The sequence below is a fragment of the Taudactylus pleione genome, unplaced genomic scaffold, assembly GCF_031769625.1.
Source record: "Taudactylus pleione unplaced genomic scaffold, aTauple2 ptg000039l, whole genome shotgun sequence".
Classification (NCBI taxonomy): Eukaryota; Metazoa; Chordata; class Amphibia; order Anura; family Myobatrachidae; genus Taudactylus; species Taudactylus pleione.
The window spans coordinates 1,438,366-1,462,287 of record NW_028284441.1 but is presented as its reverse complement, the minus strand read 5'-3'; the positions used below and the strand labels follow the sequence as shown (position 1 = coordinate 1,462,287).

Genomic DNA, 23,922 nt, shown 5'->3' with positions numbered 1-23,922 from the left:
ATTGCAGCAAAATATGGCTCTACAAAGTACTAGGAGTTGAATACTAATGTGGGGTTGAATACTTATGCAGGGAGTAGTTTTCAGCTTTTGTTTAGTTTTTAATTATGAGTTTGAAAATGTATTTTAAAAACCTACTAGTACTGTATGTACAAAAATAATGCCTGAAACAATCTGTGTGTCATTTGTAATACATACAAATTTGATGACTGTCTATGAGGTTTAATACTTTTGCAAGTCTTTGTAACTACTACATATTTCGATGAATATCAATGTACAATTAGGTTGTGAGATAAAACATTTTTCAAATTTGTCTGTCAAGGAGAGGGGGGGGGAATCAAAATTTTGCCAGGGGGCCTCTAATTCTTATGGGCAACCCTGATTGTGTGTATGGGTATACACTATACAGGTCTCTTATGGAAGAGAGTTTTATGCTACTTAGGGGGAGATCTTACCCTTAGCATCCAATCAGATTGCTATAATTCATTTATTACAATCTATAAAATGATAGCTATAATCTGATTGGTTAATACAGTATGAGTAACCCATCCACTTGTCCTCTTTAGACTTTGCCCTTAATAGAATTTAACTTGAAGGCCTCCTAAGTGTGGAAAAGGCCCCAGTATAAATTCGATGTCAATTGCAGGGAAAGGTCTCATCCTGCTGAAAAGATTCTGACCTCTTTTTATGCACATCATTGCATGTATCCTGCAGCAATGATACATGTTCCATACTGTATATCTACACACACCAGTCCATTTACCAGTCTACTCAACATCCTATTCAAAATGATTCTTCCACTCACCCATGCACAGTTCTGTACTAATGGGATATTCGTGGACTGAGCACCTATCTTATGAAACACTTGTGCTGCCCCTCCGGTTCATAAATCACCCTGTGTTCAGTGCATCACCTCTAATATACTCAGTAGTCATCATTTAATACCAAATAGCTTAATATGCATGTGAAACATCTGAGAGCAGCTCACATTTTTATGTATTCCTGCAGTGGGCCCCAGAATGAGCAAAATCAAAGGAAGCGGTTTCAAAACACTAATCATGATCTCAAAAAAATAAAAAATACAAATTAAAAAAATAACTTCAATAGTGAAATCTATTTTGAGCTAGAGCCAGATGAATTGCTGCTTTAAAACCATTTTTTTTTTTTTTGCATTATTTTTCCCTGTTTAATTCTGTTGCTGTCAGAGCCATGGGACCGGATACAGAGAGGCCTATGGGGAGATCTAATGGACCGATTCAATTTCCAAAGTATGACGCCACTTAAGCATTAGGAGTACAGCAAAGGGAAAGAGAGAGCAAGGGAGAAATAGAGAGAGAGAGAGAGAGACAGTGAGACAGAGGGAGAGAATGAGATAGACCGAAAGGCTGGGAAAAAAATGAGAGCGCAACATGCAGGGAAAAACATGGCACTGTCAATTCCATTGAATTCAGTAATGCCAGTTTTCTCTGAGCCTGTAATGGTCGTCAATGATTTTTTTTTCCTTTCAAAAACAGCAGATAAGACTGTCATGTGGGTAGAAGGCCCTGTCATTATGTGTGATTCAAGCTGGATACAGAGAAAAGGACATTGCAAATAGAAGATTTATCAGAAAACGATTATACAATAAGAGGGAGAACTGAAACACACACATCCAGTGAGCAGACTGACAAAAACCCTCTGGGCTCCACCTCTCTCCACCCCCTTAACTCATTCACAAGATAACTGAGAATATCCGCATTCACAAAACACAGTGTCAGAGATCAGCACCACCTCTCAGCATTCAGGCAGGATCAGGCTGTGCAGAGAGGCAGCCAAGACAATGTCTCTCTAGCTCAATCTAGCTGCACACAAACATGTATATATAATTATAGATCTATAGATGTTTATGGAAGATATACATTGAACTGCGGATTTAACCGAAAGACTGTGTGTGATGCAGCTTCAGCCTTGGGAGTGTGCATAGCTCTGATGTGCTCACATCTGTCTGCAGCATCTATGGACCTCTGATGCTAGATGCATACCTTGTGTGTGATTACTGTCTGCTTGTGGGGTGCTTAGGTGACACACCTTTTCTTCTAGAGGAGTAATTATTCACACTTTTCCTATAGCTGGGATGCATACAAAGGGCAAGACGGAGAATCACTAACTACCTGGATCTGGGTGGGGACTATATACAGTCATAGCAACATGGATCTAAAGTATCACATAGGTAAGTTGACTATATTATGATGTTGACCATATTACATTGCCTGCTAACCTTTAATAATAATACACATAATTCAAATAACACTACTGTGATAATAACAATACACATTGACATTAAACTTACTTATTTGCGTGCTGCTTTAAATCCGAGAAGAGCAATTTCTACTGTTTCTACTGCATTTACAAAGATAAAAATTTGCATTTATTTGAAGAAATGCAGGGGACATTAATCCTTTCCATGCAGATACAAAGAGGTCTGTAAGTCATAGTAAATGCCTCTATGTTAGAAACAAAACAGAAATATAACAAAATATATGTTTCTGTATAAATTATGGTATACATTTGTCATTGATAATTTAAAAGAAAAAAACGCAACCAAAATTAAAATCTAAAAAAGCTATGACTTTTTTTTACAATTCTATATATATATATATATATATATATATATATATAAAATATATAATATATATATATATATATATATATATATTATTTTTTTTAAGTGGGAAACACATAGGATTATACATGGATTAGTAACTATTTAGTGTAACTTTTTTTAGCCCTACATTGCATGATATTATCATTTAAATATTTATACATTATTCATTTCTAAAACATAATGTCTGATATATTCATTTTAATGTGGGAAAATAGAATTTGCTCCAAAAAACTAAAAACATCGTGCAAGAAAATATGGCCGATAAAAGTTCTAAAGCAATACTAAGTCAATTGTCATAAGTAACTAAAATGTAGCGTTATTATTATTTTGTGTAGCTCTATGCAATGCAGTATTGTTTCAGATTTAAACCGCATTTATAATGCAACATACATAACCACTCCTTAATCGCTGTCATCGAGCTTTGAAAAGGAGTAGATATAATGGTTATATAATGACAAACAGGTAATACAGTAGTAAAAGCAGTATACTTTACTTAAAGATAATTGTTCTTTTTAGAAGATCAGATATTCGTTATGCAGATTTTTAACCGGTTTCCGAAGTGCATTGCTATCAATGCAGATGAGAAAAGGTGTGGGCATTATACAAGGTTTAGTGATGATCATAAGAAATAGAAAATTGTTCTATGTAGTAAATAAAAGGAAAATAAGTATAATCAATCCCAGTGTTACAAACAATGGTAACGGTTAATGAAGGTATATAAATTATTCTTGAGAAATGTAACATATATATTCTTAAACTCAATAAAGTGACAAATAAAAAAATGAATTATTAGAATTTTGAAAGTGGCAGGTTTACAGCTCTCTCATTATTCAGCTCCCAGTACTAACATTATATGAATGAAAAGGGAGTCGACAAGCAAAAACAGCAGAGTCTTAGCTGCAGCAAGAGGATGTGGTTCATTTTTCTCTGGTCCTTGTAACATTGGCTAAATCTCTTTATTTCTTGTATCAATACAGCAAGTTTTTAAGGTTCCTTAAGGTTCTATAGTGGCTTTTGCAAAAGGATGGACACTGTACCCATCAGCTGTTGAAGGATTGTAAAATTGTCTCAAACCAACCAAATGGCTAGTAGGGAATGATGGGATATTTGTCCAGCAACAGCTATGAGGAATGATGAACACCCGTCACGTCTTAATATAAGCCAAGTAATGATCTTCCCATTCTTTTAAATTTAAGAGTTTTTATGTTATAGACCAGGTTCTTATTTTAGATCAAGTGAGTGCATTTAGGCAAAGGAAGGACCTCTCACCTGCTTTATTTCAGAAAACATCATATTCATTAATAATATCCTATCACAGATACAACATAAACCCTTTGCCATAAGACAAGATACTGTAACACAACACATTAGCATCAAACAGAATGATGCTGCACAAAATATATAAAAGATAGTTGGCCATTTTGGATTATCTCCATTAACATATCATTGTTTTTGTAGCTTTAAGAATCACAGTAGTCACAGTAGTATTATACTAAGGACATATTAATTTACAGAGTCTTTCTTTGCAATAACATCCCAGGTTTGTCCAAAGGTAATCTAAATTCTATGGAGCCTTGTCTGGAGCTAGATGCTAACATTACCAAACTGGGTTCATAGATAGCAATTAAAGATCTTATGTGTATTTCATGGCATTTCCCCCTCTAGCCCTTCTCTGATTAAATAGCAGCAGGCTCAGTGTAAAGGATGTGGCTACGGGCCCGAGTACAATCTTAGTTGCCCTTTTTGGTTCTGGATTTATCAAAAAGCACAAAATGCTACCTAATAAATATTATCTTATCATTTTAGGGACGTTTTTCCCTCAACTTCAAAGTGCGGATTCATTGGGATGCAATTGACCTTTAAATTACATCCCAATGGATCGGCAATTGACGTTTAAATAGTCTATCCATGAATTTACTCAAATATGGCTGTTATATTGTCAATAACATGGAACACATTGTTACAGGGCCTAAACATTACCCCTTATTAATTGTACCAAGTAACTGATGTTATGGGGCTAAACCCACTGCTGCCACCTACTGGTGGATGACACCTTCTTGCACGTCAGTCTGTGACCGGATTTCCTGTTGGAGAATTGACGTCAGAGAGCATTAAGCACCAGTAAGGAGAAAATGTTGCACGTCCTGCTGACACTACCAGTATCTATTGAACATCTAAGAGATTTTTTTATATTTAAAGGTTTTTGTCCAATTAAAGTGATGCTAATATCACGTACAAATAAAAACATATAAAAATATATAACTAACTATAGATGTTGCTGTGAAACAGAGAAGATCCACATTTCTCAGCAAAACTGCAAAGTAATATGTAGGTTTGAATCCAAGACATTGCACCAATAAGCATATTAAATTGCATAAAATGCATAAACATAATACAAAAAAAAGTATTTCTACATCTACAGGGAAAGCAATTCTATTATCCCACAAAAAAATAAGAAAAAAACAAAAACATTAGTATAGCATAAAGCAGGAATAATTTCATGGTCCTAATTTAATTTATTTAAAGACTAAAAAACAATTAAAGGGTTTTATTTTAAATTGTATTATGTTAATTGTCTGTCTTGGGCTACCTGATTTTTATCCCAGAATCTGAAGTCCTACATTTAAATTATATAAATAACATTATTCTGCCTATTAGTTAAATAATAAAAAAAACAGCTGCTACAATGTATGAGGCAAAATTTATAGCATAAAAATAATCTGAAATAGTAAACAAAATACAATGTGTACAATAAGCTAGTACTTGGCAATACCAGATATGTCTTATAAAGTTGGTAGAGTAATTCATGTACTTTTCATTGGAATCATTTCTCAAATATATTATATTACTTATTTTTGTTTCTTGTTGTTTTTCAATCAGCTCCAAAGGTGTATTAGACTTAAACGTGTCTCATTTCAGGCTCTGTCATCAGTGGGTGCACTGTTCTTCCACTTAGAACATATCTGTTGGCCAAACGTATAGGTTGTAGTGACAGAAAAGAGATTAGAATCTGTGACCTTTCTGACATTGGAATCATGCTAGTAGGCAAATCTACGTCATAAGACTGGCTGATGGGATGTCTTAGAAGCAGTGATGCACATGCACTTACTGTACAGTTTTTAGAAGCAAGCCCTGGGGAAGCTGTGGGAGCTTAAACACCCCTCAATATTTGTTCATGTACAGTATATTAAAGGCATTATTCCAAGATATGGTGATGGAGTTACATAAATGCCCCATACATGTGCACTAGCCATGTATTGTGTGTGTGTGAGGCATTTTTCCATGATATGGTGAAGGTGTAAAGTAAACACCCAATATGTGTGCACTAACCATGTACTGTATGTGTAAGGCATTTTTCCATGATACTGTATGGTGATGGTGTAACGTAAACACCCATTACGTGTGCACTAACCATGTACTGTATGTGTAAGGCAATTTTCCATGATATGGGGATGGTGTAACGTAACCACCCAATACATGTGCACTAGCCAACTACTGTATGTGTAAGCCAATTTTCCATGATACTGTATGGTGATGGTGGAATGTAAACGCCCAATACATGTCCATTAGCCATGTACTGAATGTGTAAGCCATTTTTCCATGATACTGTATGGTGATGGTGTAACGTAAACACCCAATACATGTGCACTAACCATGTACTGTATGTGTAAGGTAATTTTCCATGATACTGTATGGTGATGTTGTAACGTAAACACCCAATACTTGCGTACAAGCAATGTACTGTATGTGTACGGCATTTTTCAGAGAATTATTTTTAAAAAAGTTGCTTCTTGCATGGTGTGCTCCTCATATATAAGTGTGTTTTACTTTCAATGACTGTCATTCATTCCATCACAAAATACATGAGTGATAGACACTAATAGCTGGAGTCTGTTTGCAGAGCACATTTGTCAAAATCATTCCTAAATATTGCGTGACACTCACTTACACTCTTTTCTGTCAACATGAATCATTGCACTTAATAACCCATAGACTGACATGTATGGCTGGCCATAAGTTGCTGTCGACCAGCTGACATGGAGGAAGGGTGGAGCGATGGAATGATTACACAATGTATGAAGGTGATCTCCATTCACAGCCTGAACTTGGCTGAATGAAGCTTGGATGTATTAGATAGGTTTGATAACCAAATCGAATGATCTAGATTGCTTTTCAACTGTATTCAGTCTGCGAACAATTAACGTTCAGGTCCATGCGCTGAATGATAACCATTCAAACCAGTCACTTGGCCGGCTTGCTTGCACAATTATTGTGCACGGTACTGTATGAGAACCACACAAGTTTAAATTCAGAAAGTTCCCAGTCTTAAGCATTTCAATTTAGAGAATTTAAGAGTTCTATGAACATGTCATCCATGTCCGAGGATGTCAAAAAACCAAAACAATGGACAATTCATTTTTGATAAAAAAAATATACGTATACATTCCATTTACTTTGACAGCCATTATGTCATGTACAAAATATCATGATATCCGGCTTGCTATAAAAAACTATAAATAAACCAAAGCATTAAAACACCTGCACACAGGATGGATGCTTTTATAAATACAGGCACCAAAACAACAGTTTGGGAGCCAGTGAAGAAAATGTATGCATCCAGAATAGGATCATACTGAATAGAATGATGAACGTGAGCTTGTGGATGAGTTATCTAAACCCTTTTCCACCGTCACAAAATCCTGGGTTATTGCCGTGTCAACCCAGGTCGCGGCTCAGTGGAAAAGGTTCCTAGGAAAATATCCTGGGTCGACTGACCCGACATTTCTTCCCGGGTCTCAAGCGGTAGAACCCAGGTAAGGCTGAGTGTAAACGGGTATCCCGAGTCATTTGACCCGGGACTTGATTACAGCATGGTGATTGGGTAAAATTGGAAGGGGCCTGTGACAGCTGTCACCAAGGAGGGAGAGGTTACAACCTCCCCATATGGTCCGGACAATTTAAGTTTTTACCCCATTCCTGCTTCATACGGGGAGGCTGTAATCTCTCCCTGCCCGTCTCCCCAGGCACAGCTGTGACATCAGACCCTCCTGGAAGGATTTCCCCCCAGGTCGCCGGCACTTAGTGATGACATCATCTCCAAGTGCCGGCGGTGTCCCAGGAATATCCCAGGCCGGGGCTGCAGTGGGAATGCTGTAAGTCCTGGGTCTGACCCGGCTTGGAACTGTGTTTGGTGGAAAAGCGGTATTGGTGTTCCTGCAAGGCTGCTTCAACAGGGCACAGCGCCCTGCCTGTTGTTTAAATGAAAAAATGTGTCCAGCCTGATTGCAATCCGAGCCACAGGGGTGTGGCTTTACCATGGAAGCAGTTGTTCCTGGAAGCCCTCAGCACCAATTACACTCTCAAGTCTGGCCTTAAACTTTCAGCACCTTCTATGCCACAGGGCCATGGGATTGCACTGACAGGAGTTCCGTACAGATCAGGTCTATGAGGTCTACGGATGCAGTGTGTGAAAACTGAAGCATCTAGCTACGACTGCACCCAAGACCCCATTCATCTATACACCTTGCTAACGTCATAACTGCACCCTTATTGGGCTTTTTCTCTAATGCCCTACAGCCTTGCCCCCCCCCACATAAGTTACCCTACAATCAGCAGTATTTTATCATGAACTGTGCATGCTATATGTTCCAGCCTGCATGTATGCAACTCATGGGCCATGTGGAGTTTTCTGATTGGCAATGATGGGGCATGGGGCATTTCAAGTTTTATTGAAATTGTGATTTTGTATAGTAAATAGGAATTGTTGCCACATAAGTCTGCTGATATATGTGTAAAAGTACATGTAATTAGTGCACTAAAGCACATGTAAGTGTCTATAGTTGGCCTTTTGAATTGCTGACATTGTAGAACATGTGAAGAGATGTAATTTGGTACAAAACAAAGCTTCCATATTTTAGAAACAGAAAATTGGATCAGTTGTGTGCTGTTAGTCCGTAAAGGCGTTACTTAGTCCGTTACTTAGTCCGTAAAGCCATTACCCATGTTTCTATTCAGTGAAAAATATAGTTAAAAAACAACATAACTTTTTTTTTCCAGATTAACCATGAGTCTAAAAGTAAAACCAGTATAAACCTAGGTTGGTAATCTATACAAGTGTGGGTATTTGCAAATTTCTTATAAATGTCTTTGATAGAATGGATTTTACATCCTATCATCCTAAAGACTTTATTTAGGATCTAGAAATGTCATTTTTGGGTCTTCTTTAGTCTTTAAGTAGTACATTTCTGAGCATTCTTGTGTAAATAGACATTTTTACAAAGATTTTTTATATTCTTCAAGCAATGCAATTTTTTTTTTTATTGAAGCATGGAATCGTCACTCAGATACACAATACAGATAAGCAATTGAAGCAATAACATAATCAAGACACAATAGATCATAATCACAATACATAAATAAATCGAAAAGCAAAAATAAGAGTAGATCTGGGTCCCAGCCTGGCGTATACAGTGTCTGCTCACTTATAAGGGCCCACTGTATAGTTCATACATTGTATAGCTGAATCAGACACAAGTGGGGTTGTGGACTCATGCCGTGGATTTCAGCATCCTGCGCATGTGCTGTGGAAAGAAGTCAACCACGGCACATGTGTCAGATCAAGCATACACACATGGCTGGAGATCACAAGTGCGGACAGATGTAGCACACGAACGGAGATGATATTCCTGCTTCAGATGGATCTTTTGCACCCAGCATGGAGTGGGTGCATGACCAGATGATGGTTGGAAAAATAGCAGGCTGGTCATTCGACATGCAGATGCACGGTTGTTCAGGACACACTGGTGGATTCTCACATTATACAAGCTAGGGATGTGCAGGCTCGGATAGGTTCGAGTTTGCACGCTGAGTTCGGACTTTTCCCTCCAAAAAAACGGAACTCAGAAAGAGGCAAAAAGTCATCTTGCATGGACAAACATCATCATTCCTAGTAGCCAGGAAAGATGTGACCTCCCCTTACAGATATCAAAATCACAATATCTTAAATGTAAATGCAAATAACACTTATTTTAAAACTTTTTTACTTATCTATATTTTACTAGAGCAAGAAGCAGTAATGGCTCATTAGACAGTGATGTATTCTCCAAATATAGGATATAAATCAAATGTGTTCCTCCCCAAGCCCAAGATTTACTTACTGTTATCTTGCCAGCTGGACAAAAAAAAAGTTGTCGGATTGGCCAAAATAACTTTCTACGGAATTTTTAAACAATCTTGTTAAATATCAATTTAAAAAACTTATTTTAAAATTGTTGCCTTTTTGTTTTACATATGTAAATGTCAGATAATAATATTTTCAAGATCATTGATGAAAACGTTGTATAGTATACTGTGCCATTTGTTATGCAGATTTCATCTTTTTGTACTGGCAATTTAATTTCATTGTGTTCGTGGGGAGTTGTGGGATTGTTTTTTTTTTTACAATTAGAATTAGAAAGAAAAAAAAATTATTAGTTTATTTTAATGGAAGCAGAACTATAGTACTAACCAAATGTACTAGAGATAAGCAAAGTTTTGCAAATTGAAATTCAAAAATTACTAGACATAAGCAAAAATATTCACAGTCATTCACAAGTTGCAATTTACAGTTGTGTTAAAATTTGTAACTCTGCGAACAGAGGGCCTGATTCAGAGCCGCTCGTAAGCGGCCGCTCGTTCGCTCCGAGCGATGTTCACACAACTGCGCATGCATATGGGTTGTAATACGCATGCGTGAACCAGTCATTGCGGTCAGAAATTGTGTGCTCGCAAAATAGCGAATGCCTGCTAATTTGAGTGACAGAATGAGGCATTTGTGGGTGGTAACAGGGGAAGGTGCTTGAAAACGGGGAGTGGAGATCCGAATGCAGGCGTGCCAAACGATCAAAACGGGCATTTTAAGGGTGTGCATAATTAACAAAGCAGCGTCATCGACCACGTCACTTGGTTGTTTCTTAGCCTGAACTGTTCGCATGATTGCGGTAGGAAAATCCAACCACAAGCACTGCGAGCAGTTCAGACGCCTTTCGATGTACTCGAATAATCTAATAAATAGCGGAGATGACGTAGGATGCGAGCGGCCAGGGGGCGTTTTAAGAAATATAGCGAGCGCATGTTTCGTTCGCTCATTCAGACATAGAGGCGTCAACAGACCACAAAGAGCGAGCGCTCTATTTAAATATCCAGCCCCTTTTTCTGACCGAGCTAGCGCAAATAGCGTCCGGCTCTGAATCAGGCCCAGAGTCAGTCGCATGCCCAAGTCCGCAGCTGCAACTCCTTCCCCTTGGCTGTGAATCCCTCCCCTTGTTGAGGCTGGGCCTCACTGTGAGTATAGAAAGTGCTTAAAATCGTTGAACTTGCAACTGACTCTGCCACAATATCAGAGTTCTGATTTTGATTCTCCATTGTGCATCATTCCATGCTGCCCTGTAGGGGAGATGTATTATAGCGACATGCATCGTGCTACTTATAACTCTTTCTGCTTTGCCTCTTTACAAAGGCGAAGCAGAAAGTAGTGCCGATGAGATGTAATAACATCTCGTCTGCCGGAGTGGTGGAGTGAAAACTCCCCCCTCCGGCGATCCCTGCCAGAGTCCGCAGCAAACATCGCAAGATCTTATGTGCAGACCGGAGCCCAGCAGCCTCCGCAGCCAGGGACAGTGCTGTCCCTGCTGTAGTGATAGTGGAACAATAGCTGCAGCTGTTGTAATCGATAGCTGCAGCTGTTGGAACGGTCAGTGTCACTGACCGTTCATACATTAGGTGGCACATCCAGGGCTGGTGCAAGGTGTCTCGGCACCTTAGGCAAAACTTCAGCCAACTGATCTGCCCCATCCCCTCCCCCTCTGCCATCAAGACCCAGTTTCGTGCCTCTCAGGTGAAAGTGCGCTGATACCACTAAACCCCCATATCGCCGGATAATACATCTCCCCTTGTATTTGTAAATTTACCTTTTGTGGAACGTATTGGGGGGATTTAAAGTACAATTTTTTGCAGTGGCAAAACCAGGTTAGTTTATTAAAAACACATCTTTAAATGTCACTACAAAATCATCAGAAAACATGCACTTTTACAAAGTCGTCCACTATTATATTCCTCCCCCCCAATAATCTATTAATAGATGTGAGGTGACAATGGTCAATTCATTCTGTTGTGTGAATAGGACTGGGAATACCTAAAGCCAAACTACACCAGCGCACCGTGCGGTTTCATGGCCAAATCCAGAATGGATACTTTGTGGAACAGTTTAAAATATTTTACTCATCTGTAGGAGATATGCTCCTTTCTAATAGTAAATATGTACATGGTACATTTTCTTTTTCAATGTCAAATATATATAATTCCAATTCTATATATTTTGTATTTTATAATATTTGACCTATGCATTATGCAGGATGGTGTAAATGGCATACAGTACAACACTTCACTTACTTTACTAGTGTCTCCTGGAAGTCTCTCCAGGGGATAATGCCTGGAAAAGCAATTAGAGTCACGTTAATAAGAAATAAAGTGGTTTTCTCCAAGCAGTCTGCAGTATAGATAAGGTCATGCATTTCCCTTGTGGTTGGAGTTAAGTTAAAACTTTCACTGACTGATTTTAATACACATTATAATCGGGATTTGTATTTAGAAAATAATATTGAAAACTATCCATTTCTGTGGAGGCATTGCCATGATAACCACTCAGTAAAACATTAAACACCAATTAATCAAAACTGGATAATAATTTTAATCAGAGCTTCAATTCTGAATTATTTTAGTGTTTATCATATCAGCCCAATTTATAAAACCTATAACCCAGGAAACAGCACAGATTTCTCCTGCATCACCATATGATCGGTAGAACACCGCATTTCCCACGGTGGTCTTGTGCAATTTGTCAAGTTCCAAAAACCTAAGTTTTGGGAGCATGTACCCATCTAGCATGTAGCATGTATTCATCTCAGGATATATTAGCAGGATCTTACCATGGAAATGTCAACTGGACAGGTGACTGCACAGGGAAGAGGGATCTCTTCTGATCCCTCCCATGTCACGCTGCACACTCCTCAATTCCTTCATACAGCCATGGACACAACAGAGATGGACCCCAGTGAGAAAAGAACTTGTCATTTTCTTTGCTCTCCAACTACATGCTGGCTGGACGGCGTATCGGTGGTTTAAGGGTTAAAATTACAATATGTATAATGCACATGCACAAGCATGTGCTGAAGACATGCGCTTTTTTGGTTCATGGACAAATTCAAAAAGTACCAAAAAGTATTTTGCATTTCTTCACCAATACAGCAGGCATTCAGAAGAGCTTTGATAAATATATACAGCAATCATTGTATCGAGTTGCGGTATGCAGCGATAACACTGTACAACAATTTAATATTTTTAATTTGTTTCCTTTCTAAAAATAGCCATACATTACTAATTTGAGGTCAAGAAAAACTAAAATGATTTCAGAATGTTTTTACTAGCTCTATTTTTTGAGCTACACTACTTGCACTATACTGTATGTACATTAGTATTATAGTCATAGTGAAAAGCTATTTTAAAATAACCTGATATTTTCTTGATAGAAAATAAATAACAGTTGTTTTAATTCAATCAATCACCAATAAGAACGCAAAACAAAACAAACATACAGCATATGAAACAAACATACAGCATACGAAACACACATACAGCATACGAAAGTACTATCTAATATAGTGGCCATTTCATGGGGGTGCTTTCTCTTTGCTTGTCGCTTGTACTCCTCTTCTGGGGCATCTCTTGTCACTGTCCAACCGTAGTGATTCACCTACCCTGATATCTTTGTTCCATTGCTGAAATGTCTTGGTGGAATCACTCACTATGCTTGTCACTCAGAGCACCACAGTTATCTTGTGGGGGTAATCCCGTGAATCGCATATATTTGAATAAGGGAGGGGACAAGTAACTGATTCATTTAATTGGGTCATTAGGCCCCGCCCCCTCTGCGCGGAACGCAGATTGCTGGTAAGATTCTCTCCATTCTGCCCACTTCACTAGGAATACCCCTACATCGTCATAAATGGGCTATATCTCAGAACTCAGAGCTAACTGAGAGTTTTAAATGTCATATTCATTCTTTGCATGCTGAAATCAATTAGAAGTAACTATTTTCACATTGGAAACATTTTCATTGTTGTGCAGTGTAATTGATGTTATTTATCAGGACTTTTTCTTTATTTATGATAAATATGCCCTTGTATCTAAGATGTGATATTATATGGAGCAATGTTAAGTTAGACTTAATTTCATAAATTGGTGTTTCCCAATTGTGATGCAGCAATGCATTATAGGTGGATGGTATGATTGGTGCATCTGGTGACAGTCACTCAATCTTACCATTAATCTAATTGAAACTTTCTCCAGCCGTACTTCAGATCGTTTGTGGAATATCTTTGAATCAATCAGGAAGTAAACTGAAGCCCGGGCCGGTGCTAGTTTCTCAGCGCCATCCTGTGCTGCACTGTCGTCCCTTCCCTCCCCCGCTCCCTCCCTCTGAGTGTATACCAATAACACCAGCAGGTGGGTGGAGGGCGCGTTTTTCCCGAGCTGGGAGTTGGTGAGTGCCTAAAAAATAATTAGAAGAAAAAGAGAAAAGATAAGATATAATGTCCAGCGCACTTTCGTGGGTTCAATATGCCCCTGTTATGTTTTCTGAATGAACAATAAAATTTAACTTTTATTATGTTTCTTAAGATATAATGTACAGATGTACTTGGCAAAATATAAAATTAAAGAATTAAGAAAGTGAGAAAAGATTATTGTGAAAAGTGGTTAAAACACTTCCTGGTGCTGTCAGTCATTTAGATCCTTCTTAGTATCTTTCTGTGAATGCTGGATTGGCTAGGTTATATTGTAACAATATTGTAACTTATAAGTATTGTCTCAAAGTATCTCACCAGAGACTGTGAAGTGAGACAGTATTGTGCAAATGGTATCTAGGTACTGAATCTCTATACTCCCATAAAGGTCTCACTATAGTGTTAATATTGTCCTGTCCTTAATTAACCATAGCCATTAAAACATTTATAATAATGCCATATCACTCGGTGTTAATGAGGTTAATTATTTCATGGATCATAGATTCAATGATTATTTATATATCACAATGATCCAGAAACATTCAAGTAATATGTTTCAGTATTATCTCTAGGATTCAATAGTCCCAGGGTATCCCGCGGGTATGATAATAAGCTAGGTGGGAACACCAATGCTCTCTCCCGATTCGGGTATTAGTTCTCACAAACACACTTACATAAACATATCACATTACACATTATATAACAACATAAAAAATTGGATTCTAAAGCCGCATTCAATTGTGCGGAGACCGGCAGCACCCAGGTAACGCCGACGCGCATTTCGCCTGTGGCTGCTTTATCGAGGCAGTGCAACCAGGTTGCTATGCATGTCTGGTATTTATTCTATCAGCTGCAATCCTATTCGTCTATCCATATTCATTCCATAATTCTCTGCTTCCGATTGGTTGTCAGGTCTCCCTGCAATTAATTCAAACTCCCTGTCTCCGTGTATGCCTTATGTTACTACCTAACGGTCCACGACAATTAATGACATCATGATTACATTGTTAACACTAAGACTATTCATATATTCTAATTATTATTATATTATTTGTGTTCTCTAATAGATATATTTATATAAAATGATCGTTTTGGCAATCTGTGTCTTTTCTGCCCAACGTTATTATCAAATGTTCCCCATATTTAGGAGTCATTTTAGATTTGAAAAAATATATTATTTTCGGATATAATCGATAGATCACCTTATTAGTCTGGATACATAGTTTCAATATCAAATAAATAGGATATAATATATATAATATAGTAACCTCTCATAGAGATGGTATGTAGTTTTATATCATACGTTATCAATTCCTCGCTAATATTGTCAAACCATATCACTAGTACACTTAATTATCATGTAATTAAATAAAGTTATCCTTATAATTATATTTATATTTAAGTTATTACCATCCCTGTGTCCTACAAACTTTATATCTAGATGTCAATATATAAAACAGTGAAAGAAAAAAATTATATATTATTTCCCACAATATTCATCCCATGAAAATTTAAAGATAAATGATATATAATATAAATATGAAGAAATTCCATTACCTCCGCCTCCTTAATTGTGTATGGTGAATCTATAATTCAAAATGATGTGTGGATTGTGTAAAATTATATTAAATTCAAAAATATTAGAAAAGTTAAGTAAGTGATCCTACTAAATAATTAATATACTATTACTGATAATATTCTGTCTCATTAGTGACCCCTAAAACTAAAACTATTCCCATGTCACACTACAAAAGTGATTTGTGTCTTGTGTGTTATTAACCATTGCTTCATCCTTCATATATATAGATAATACAATATTAATGGTATGATTGCAAATTCTACTAATTCTTATAAGTAACAATTATATATATATATATATATATATATATCCCATGACAATATTTGCATCAAAGATTTTTCATAGATGATCTCAAGGATTTTCACACTATACCTTTATGGAATTCTATGCTAGGTCTTAATATCAGGACTAGTTATATTTTGATAACTATAAAATTGTCGGTACATGAATGATTCATCTGAGAAATATTGGAGAAATATTAGATTTTATAGGAACGCACTGTACTGAATATTCTCATTCATCCCTTGTGGTTCTATACTGTTCATAAGGAATATCATCCTTGATTCCCTTTTTAGAAGTTCCTTGGAGATGTCACCTCCCCTTATTCCTAATTTTATTTTCTCAATTCCAAAGGCTCTCAAAAATGTTGGATCACTATTATATTTCTTTAAAAAGTGTCTAGCGACACTCGTCACTGATCTGTTCTTGCATTTCTCACATTTCTGACATGTTCAGAGATCCTCTGTCTCAACTGTCTTTTGGTCATTCCAATATAGTTGAGACCACAGGGACAAAATATGCATTATATATGCAGAAGATCGAGAGAGCTAAACGATAGATTGAAGAGAAGAGGATATGGAAATAAAACTATAAAATGGAGATATAGCCAGGCAAAGAAGAAAGACAGAGACCTTCTGATTTTTCACCTAAGAGAAAAGAAAAAACTGACATAGATGGGGGAGTTAGATTTATTGGCACGTTTTGCAACGAATGGAGACAAATAAGAGAAATTCTACAAAGACATTGGAGAATACTTACCTTGAACAAGGATTCGGAGTAAACACTGGGGAGCAGGATTAATGTCAGTTGGAAGAGATCAGATAATCTGAAAAAGAAATTAGTACATAGCCATTTTAAGAGACAAGAGAAAGAAAAGATCACTACAGGGATTACTGGTTGCTACAAATGTGGTAACTGCACAACCTGTAGATACATAGAACCTAAGAAGGAGATAGTAAACAGATATGGGAAAAGTATGATCATCTCTGAGTACATCAACTGTAAAACTGTAGGAGTGATATACTGCATATTTTGTCCCTGTGGTCTCAACTATATTGGAATGACCAAAAGACAGTTGAGACAGAGGGTCTCTGAACATGTCAGAAATGTAAGAAACGCAAGAACAGATCACAGGTCTTTTAAACCACTGACGAGTGTCGCTAGACACTTTTCAAAGAAACATATTAGTGATCCAACATTTTTGAGAGCCTTTGGAATTGAGAAAATAAAATTAGGAATAAGCGGAGGTGACATCTCCAAGGAACTTCTAAAAAGGGAATCAAGGATGATATTCCTTATGAACAGTATAGAATCACAAGGGATGAATGAGAATATTCAGTACAGTGCGTTCCTATAAAATCTAATATTTCTCCATTATTTCTCAGTTGAATCATTCATGTACCGACAATTTTATCGTTATCGAAATATAACTAGTCCTGATATTAAGACCTCGCATAGAATTCCATAAAGGTATAGTGTGAAAATCCTTTAGATCATCTATGAAAAATCTTTGATGCAAATATTGTCATGGGATATATATATATATATATAATTGTTACTTATAAGAATTTGGAGAATTTGCAATCATACCATTAATATTGTATTATCTATATATATGAAGGATGAAGCAATGGTTAATAACACACAAGACACAAATCACTTTTGTAGTGTGACATGGGAATAGTTTTAGTTTTAGGGGTCACTAATGAGACATAATATTATCAGTAATAGTATATTAATTATTTAGTAGGATCACTTACTTAACTTTTCTAATATTTTTGAATTTAATATAATTTTACACAATCCACACATCATTTCGAATTATGGATTCACCATACACAATTAAGGAGGCGGAGGTAATGGAATTTCTTCATATTTATATTATATATCATTTATCTTTAAATTTTCATGGGATGAATATTGTGGGAAATAATATATAATTTTTTTCTTTCACTGTTTTATATATTGACATCTAGATATAAAGTTTGTAGGACACAGGGATGGTAATAACTTAAATATAAATATAATTATAAGGATAACTTTATTTAATTACATGATAATTAAGTGTTCTAGTAATATGGTTCGACAATATTAGCGAGGAATTGATAACGTATGATATAAAACTACATACCATCTCTATGAGAGGTTACTATATTATATATATTATATCCTATTTATTTGATATTGAAACTATGTATCCAGACTAATAAGGTGATCTATCGATTATATCCAAAAATAATATATTTTTTCCAATCTAAAATGACTCCTAAATATGGGGAACGTTTGATAATAACGTTGGGCTGAAAAGACACAGATTGCCAAAACGATCATTTTATATAAAAATATCTATTAGAGAACACGAATAATATAATAATAATTAGAATATATGAATAGTCTTAGTGTTAACAATGTAATCATGATGTCATTATTTGTCGTGGACCGTTAGGTAGTAACATGAGGCATACACGGAGACAGGGAGTTTGAATTAATTGCAGGGAGACCTGACAACCAATCGGAAGCGGAGAATTATGGAATGAATATGGATAGACGAATAGGATTGCAGCTGATAGAATAAATACCAGACATGCATAGCAATCTGGTTGTACTGCCTCGATAAAGCAGCCACAGGCGAAATGCGCGTCGGCGTTACCTGGGTGCTGCCGGTCTCCGCACAATTGAATGCGGCTTTAGAATCCAATTTTTGATGTTGTTATATAATGTGTAATGTGATATGTTTATGTAAGTGTGTTTGTGAGGACTAATACCCGAATCGGGAGAGAACATTGGTGTTCCCACCTAGCTTATTATCATACCCGCGGGATACCCTGGGACTATTGAATCCTAGAGATAATACTGGAACATATTACTTGAATGTTTCTGGGTCATTGTGATATATAAATAATCATTGAATCTATGATCCATGAAATAATTAACCTCATCAACACCGACTGATATAGCACTATTATAAATGTTTTAATGGCTATGGTTAATTAAGGACAGGACAATATTAACACTATAGCGAGACCTTTATGAGAGTATAGAGATTCAGTACCTAGATACCATTTGCACAATACTGTCTCACTTCACAGTCTCTGGTGAGATACTTTGAGACAATACTTATAAGTTACAATATTGTTACAATATAACCTAGCCAATCCAGCATTCACAGAAAGATACTAAGAAGGATCTAAATGACTGACAGCACCAGGAAGTGCTTTAATCGCTTTTCACAATAATCTTTTCTCACTTTCTTAATTCTTTAATTTTATATTTTGCCAAGTACATCTGTACATTATATCTTAAGAAACATAATAAAAGTTACATTTTATTGTTCATTCAGAAAACATAACAGGGGCATATTGAACCCACGAAAGTGCACTGGACATTATATCTTATCTTTTCTCTTTTTCTTCTAATGATAATACTTATATAAGATGGTCTAGTGGCACCTCCATACAAATAAATTTTGGTTTAATATACCCATTAAATAGAATATTATATGGGGTTGTATATGAAGAGAATATTGAGTAAAATTTCTGAATATAACAAATATATACGAATAACAAGGTTGGTGCGGCACCAATAGTGTTTTTTCGCCTAAAAAATAATGTTCAGACAGGCAGGGCTCAGGACTGGGCCCCTTCAGGCTATGGTGCTCCAGGTGACGGCCCCGCTAGCCCGTGCCTTGAGCCGCCACTGACTGAATCCCAAAGCTACAGAAGACATAGCTGTCCCATTTATCCTTAATGGTTCAGGCATGTTTTATCAGAAATCCTTCTCTCTGTAAGACACTAAAGGTCCGATGTACCAAGCTTTCTAAAGAGTGGACAAATGGAGAAGTGTCCCATAGCAACTAATAAGCTTCTAGCGTGTATGTATAATGTACATTCTATAAAATGATAGGTAGAAACTGATTGGTTGCTATGGCCAACTTTTCCTCCTGCACACTTGTCCGCTCTTAAGAAGACTTGGTACATCTCCCCCAAAATCTAAACAATCTCAAGGTAGGCACACCTACATGCATGCAGCTAACTCAGGGAAGACGTTAGATTCACTTGCTGTGTCAGAGCAAGTAGAATAAACTGCCAGACTCCCTATTGCCTTCTCCCGTGTGCTACAGTTAATAGATCCCAACTTTTATTAGCTTAGGGTAGTAAACTGACATTTATTAGGAGAGTAATTTGCTAAAGAGCAGTGTAGAACATTATGTTAATGAAATTTTAGCTGATTTTGGGAGACATATAAAAGCCTTAGAGAGTGATATAAAGTACCAAACATTCAGCTCCTAATTGCCATTTTTCAAACACAGCCTGTAACATGACAGTTAGGAGCTGATTGGTTGGTACTTTATCTCTATCCACTTTGTCACTCTAAAAAGGCTTGGTACATCTCCTCCTTTACCTTTTTCCATACTGTTCTGGCATAAAATTTACTAAAGAGTGGTTTGCCAAAGTCGGCGATAGTTTTAAAATGGCAATAGAAATAAATAGTAAACAAGGCTGGTTTAGTATTTTTTTTCTATTGCGGTATCAAATCTACTGGCCAAAGCTACCGTTGACAACCTGCACCCTAGTAAATCTACCCCCAGGAGGCCAATTATCCCACTACTGACCTTTTTGCAGTTACAGCACAGGGGTCCTTTTATACTGCATTAAGCACAATGTCACTGTACTATTGTTTATCGGGTCTCCCTTGCTCTGTGTATATCATAAGCTGATGAAATATCTATTATCTTGCAGAGTGACTTAGCTGCCGGTTAATGATTTGTTGCCACTGTCTCCTAATGGACAGCTGTTGGAGACAGTGCTCCTGAACCCAAATGAGGTCAAAAGCATGTAGTTTCCTGTATACTGGAATTATAGATATCAGTTATGTTGGATATAATCCAGGGATGGTAATAAATACTTTAATATGGGTATAAAATGTATAGAACAAAATGTAAAACTGAGGAGCTGTAAATGAATGATTACATTTAAAAATGTCTGATGGGGCAAGAAATTATATTTTAGAAAGTGTCTGGGTAATTAGCATATACTGTAGGTTATTATCATGAAGACCTACTTAAAATGCATATGATTGTTGACTTCTACAATAAATTGTAACAGTGAAAATGTACTTGGTAGAAACAAATCAAATGTTGTATAGTGACTAAGTAAAATATGCTTAGTAAAAGTCTCTATTTTTCTTTATTGCAGGATCTTCCGATGTACCATGATGGATAATACCACTTAAAATTGTTACTATTCAAAGAGTGACTGTTGCTGCATAAATAAAGGAAGGAGTCTAAAGATCATGGATATATCTACCGGAGACATCCAACAGGTTCTTTCCATTGACCAAATCCGTTCAATCAGAGCCAACAATGATTATGTGGAGAGACCCACTGTCTCATTCTTGCAAACCTGGTCTAACCCTTCTCTTTCCCAACATGCTGCAAAGCAAGAGTGGCCTAATGATCAACTGGTGTCTCACAACCACCAGGATCTTCATCGCAGCCAAAGTCATCAACACCATCCACAACATCTTATGCATGATCTCAGTCATTCCAGTACAATAAGCTCAGTTTCTCGAAGCACCACCGCTTCAGATCAGAGATTGCTAACTGGAATCACCCCATCCCATTCAGGGCAATCACTTATGAGGACACAGCCCAAGGATGGTGACCTGAAGCAAGATCAATTTATAAAAGGGATAATGGAAAAGTCAGACAAATATGTTGGCCACCTTTTCATCTGTGAGGAGTGTGGGCGTTGCATATGTGATGAGTGTACACAAGTTAGGAAACTCCCTTCATGTTGGATTTGTGACCAGCGCTGCTTGTGCTCCGCTGAAAATATCATCGACTATGGAACTTGCCTTTGTTGTATCAAGGGCCTCTTCTACCACTGCTCTTCTGATGATGAGGACAATTGTGCTGATAACCCTTGTTCTTGCAGCCAGGGATCCTGCTGTGCTCGTTGGGCAGTCATGAGCTTCCTTTCTTTCTTCATGCCCTGTCTATGCTGCTATCCTCCTATGAAAGGCTGCCTGACCCTCTGCCAGAAGGGCTACGATAAAGTGAAAAGACCAGGCTGTCGTTGTGAGAACCACACCAACACGGTCTGCAGGAAGATTTCCTCCTCTAGTGGCACACCATTCCCAAGGCCTTTCGATAAGCCTGTATGACCTAAGATGGCCATGTTGGATCTGATCCTACTTCCGTTTCACCCTCAATTCTTCCTGCTCTTCTCTTTTTGGAAACAATTGGTGCCAGAGTCAGTGAAAGCCTTACCAAGACCCTATTAACAATTCAGGAATGTAAGAAAGATTTTAACAGAATATAACTTGGATAAAAGATCATTTGAGAGAAAATATCAGAAAGAAGTAGATACATTTAAAGCTCCACAACTTTCAGCGGAAATATCCGTTTTGGCTGCATATTAGTGATACTGAGACCATCACCACATTACCTCCTCCGAGTAGGATTTGGCACTCTCACCAGGATGGAGCACGTGAAAAAGGATTGAAGATGAGATCTTCTGATTGGACTTTTTCATGACTTAAATCTTTTAAACAAAAGACAGAACTATTGTCAGTGTAGTGAACAGATTTGGTATATGGTGAAAAATCCTCTGACCTTGTCAGCAGGGCTGAATTTAGGAAAGAATCACAATATAGAAATGTAAAACAGAAGATCGACTTCAAAAGCTTATGATAAACATGAAATTGTGTGCACTTTAATTTAGAAGACATAGCAATTGCAAGTGGAACTGTACTTTGTAAAACAGTATAGACATTAGATGTAAAATGTCAACATGAATCAAACAGGGAAGAGACCATCTTCAAAAGATGATTGGATTGGTTGAAGCAGAGTTAATGCCTAAATAATCCACACCTAGAGTACACGATCCAATGGGAAGCTAGGGGGCCAATTTTATTTATTTATTTTTTTAATTTGAATTCAAGAAGGAAGTGTTTAGCAAACTTATCAATTAAATACAATGCATTTTGTCACATATCATAATACGATGTAAACCAAAGAAGATATATTTTGCATGGATAGGTTATGTTTCACTTCTATCGTGCCCATACTTCTATATTAATATATTTCTCCATTCTGCAGCCATAACTTCTCAGGTGGCATTCAAAGCTTTGATTTAAATAACTATTGCATACTGTAGAAACCTTACTGGAACCATTTGTTTGGTCTTTTTTTGTGGTCGATTAATTGCATAATGGTCCTCTTTGGACAGAAATTCACATTATACCCCCATTCATTTGTGCATATTTATGAAATTGTCTAATAATCCCTCCAAAACAGGTACACATTGCATAGTTTAGGATAAATGAACATTCGGGCTATCTATACATCTAGAACTCAAGTATAATTATAATACATTATCTCTTACTGACACTTTGTGCTGAAGCCTCACTATATATTGCACTTAATACAAAAAAAAAATATATCCATACATATAAAGGTGCTTTATTACATATATTGTTCCAGAAAATCTTTTGTTCATGATTGATGCTTGAAAGTAGGTTTGTTGTGGACATGGCTAATAACATAGTTATCATTTATAATACGCTCATTGAGGCACAAAGGTAGCTTGGCATTTCTTAACTGGTATTCTCAGAGATGTTTTTTTTTATTTTGGAGAAATACAGCATCCAACTGTTGTTCATTTACATGTCCTGTAGTACTTTGTAGTGTCAGCAGCTGGAGGATAAAAGTTTGCTCATCCCTAATATAACCTGGATTTAATATAGTATTAAAATATAAAAAGTGTGTCGGGTCTAGGTCACTATGGTGCTTGTTTGCATGTCTCATGCAACAGTCCACA

The 23,922-nt window shown here is 36.9% G+C and overlaps 1 protein-coding gene across 1 annotated transcript; it reads left to right on the top strand.

Annotated features, from left to right (window-relative positions):
* Positions 1–1,795: 1,795 nt before the first annotated feature.
* On the top strand, positions 1,796–22,594 carry SPRY3 (sprouty RTK signaling antagonist 3). Its single transcript, XM_088452581.1, has 2 exons — positions 1,796–2,206; positions 21,295–22,594. The coding sequence occupies exon 2, from the start codon at positions 21,392–21,394 to the stop codon at positions 22,262–22,264; it is 873 nt and encodes a 290-aa protein (XP_088308707.1). The 5' UTR covers positions 1,796–2,206; positions 21,295–21,391; the 3' UTR covers positions 22,265–22,594.
* The last annotated feature ends 1,328 nt before the right edge of the window (positions 22,595–23,922 follow it).

Excerpts from the sequence above, each read along its gene's own strand:
- SPRY3 (XM_088452581.1), top strand. The coding sequence starts at position 21,392 with ATGGATATATCTACCGGAGACATCCAACAGGTTCTTTCCATTGACCAA.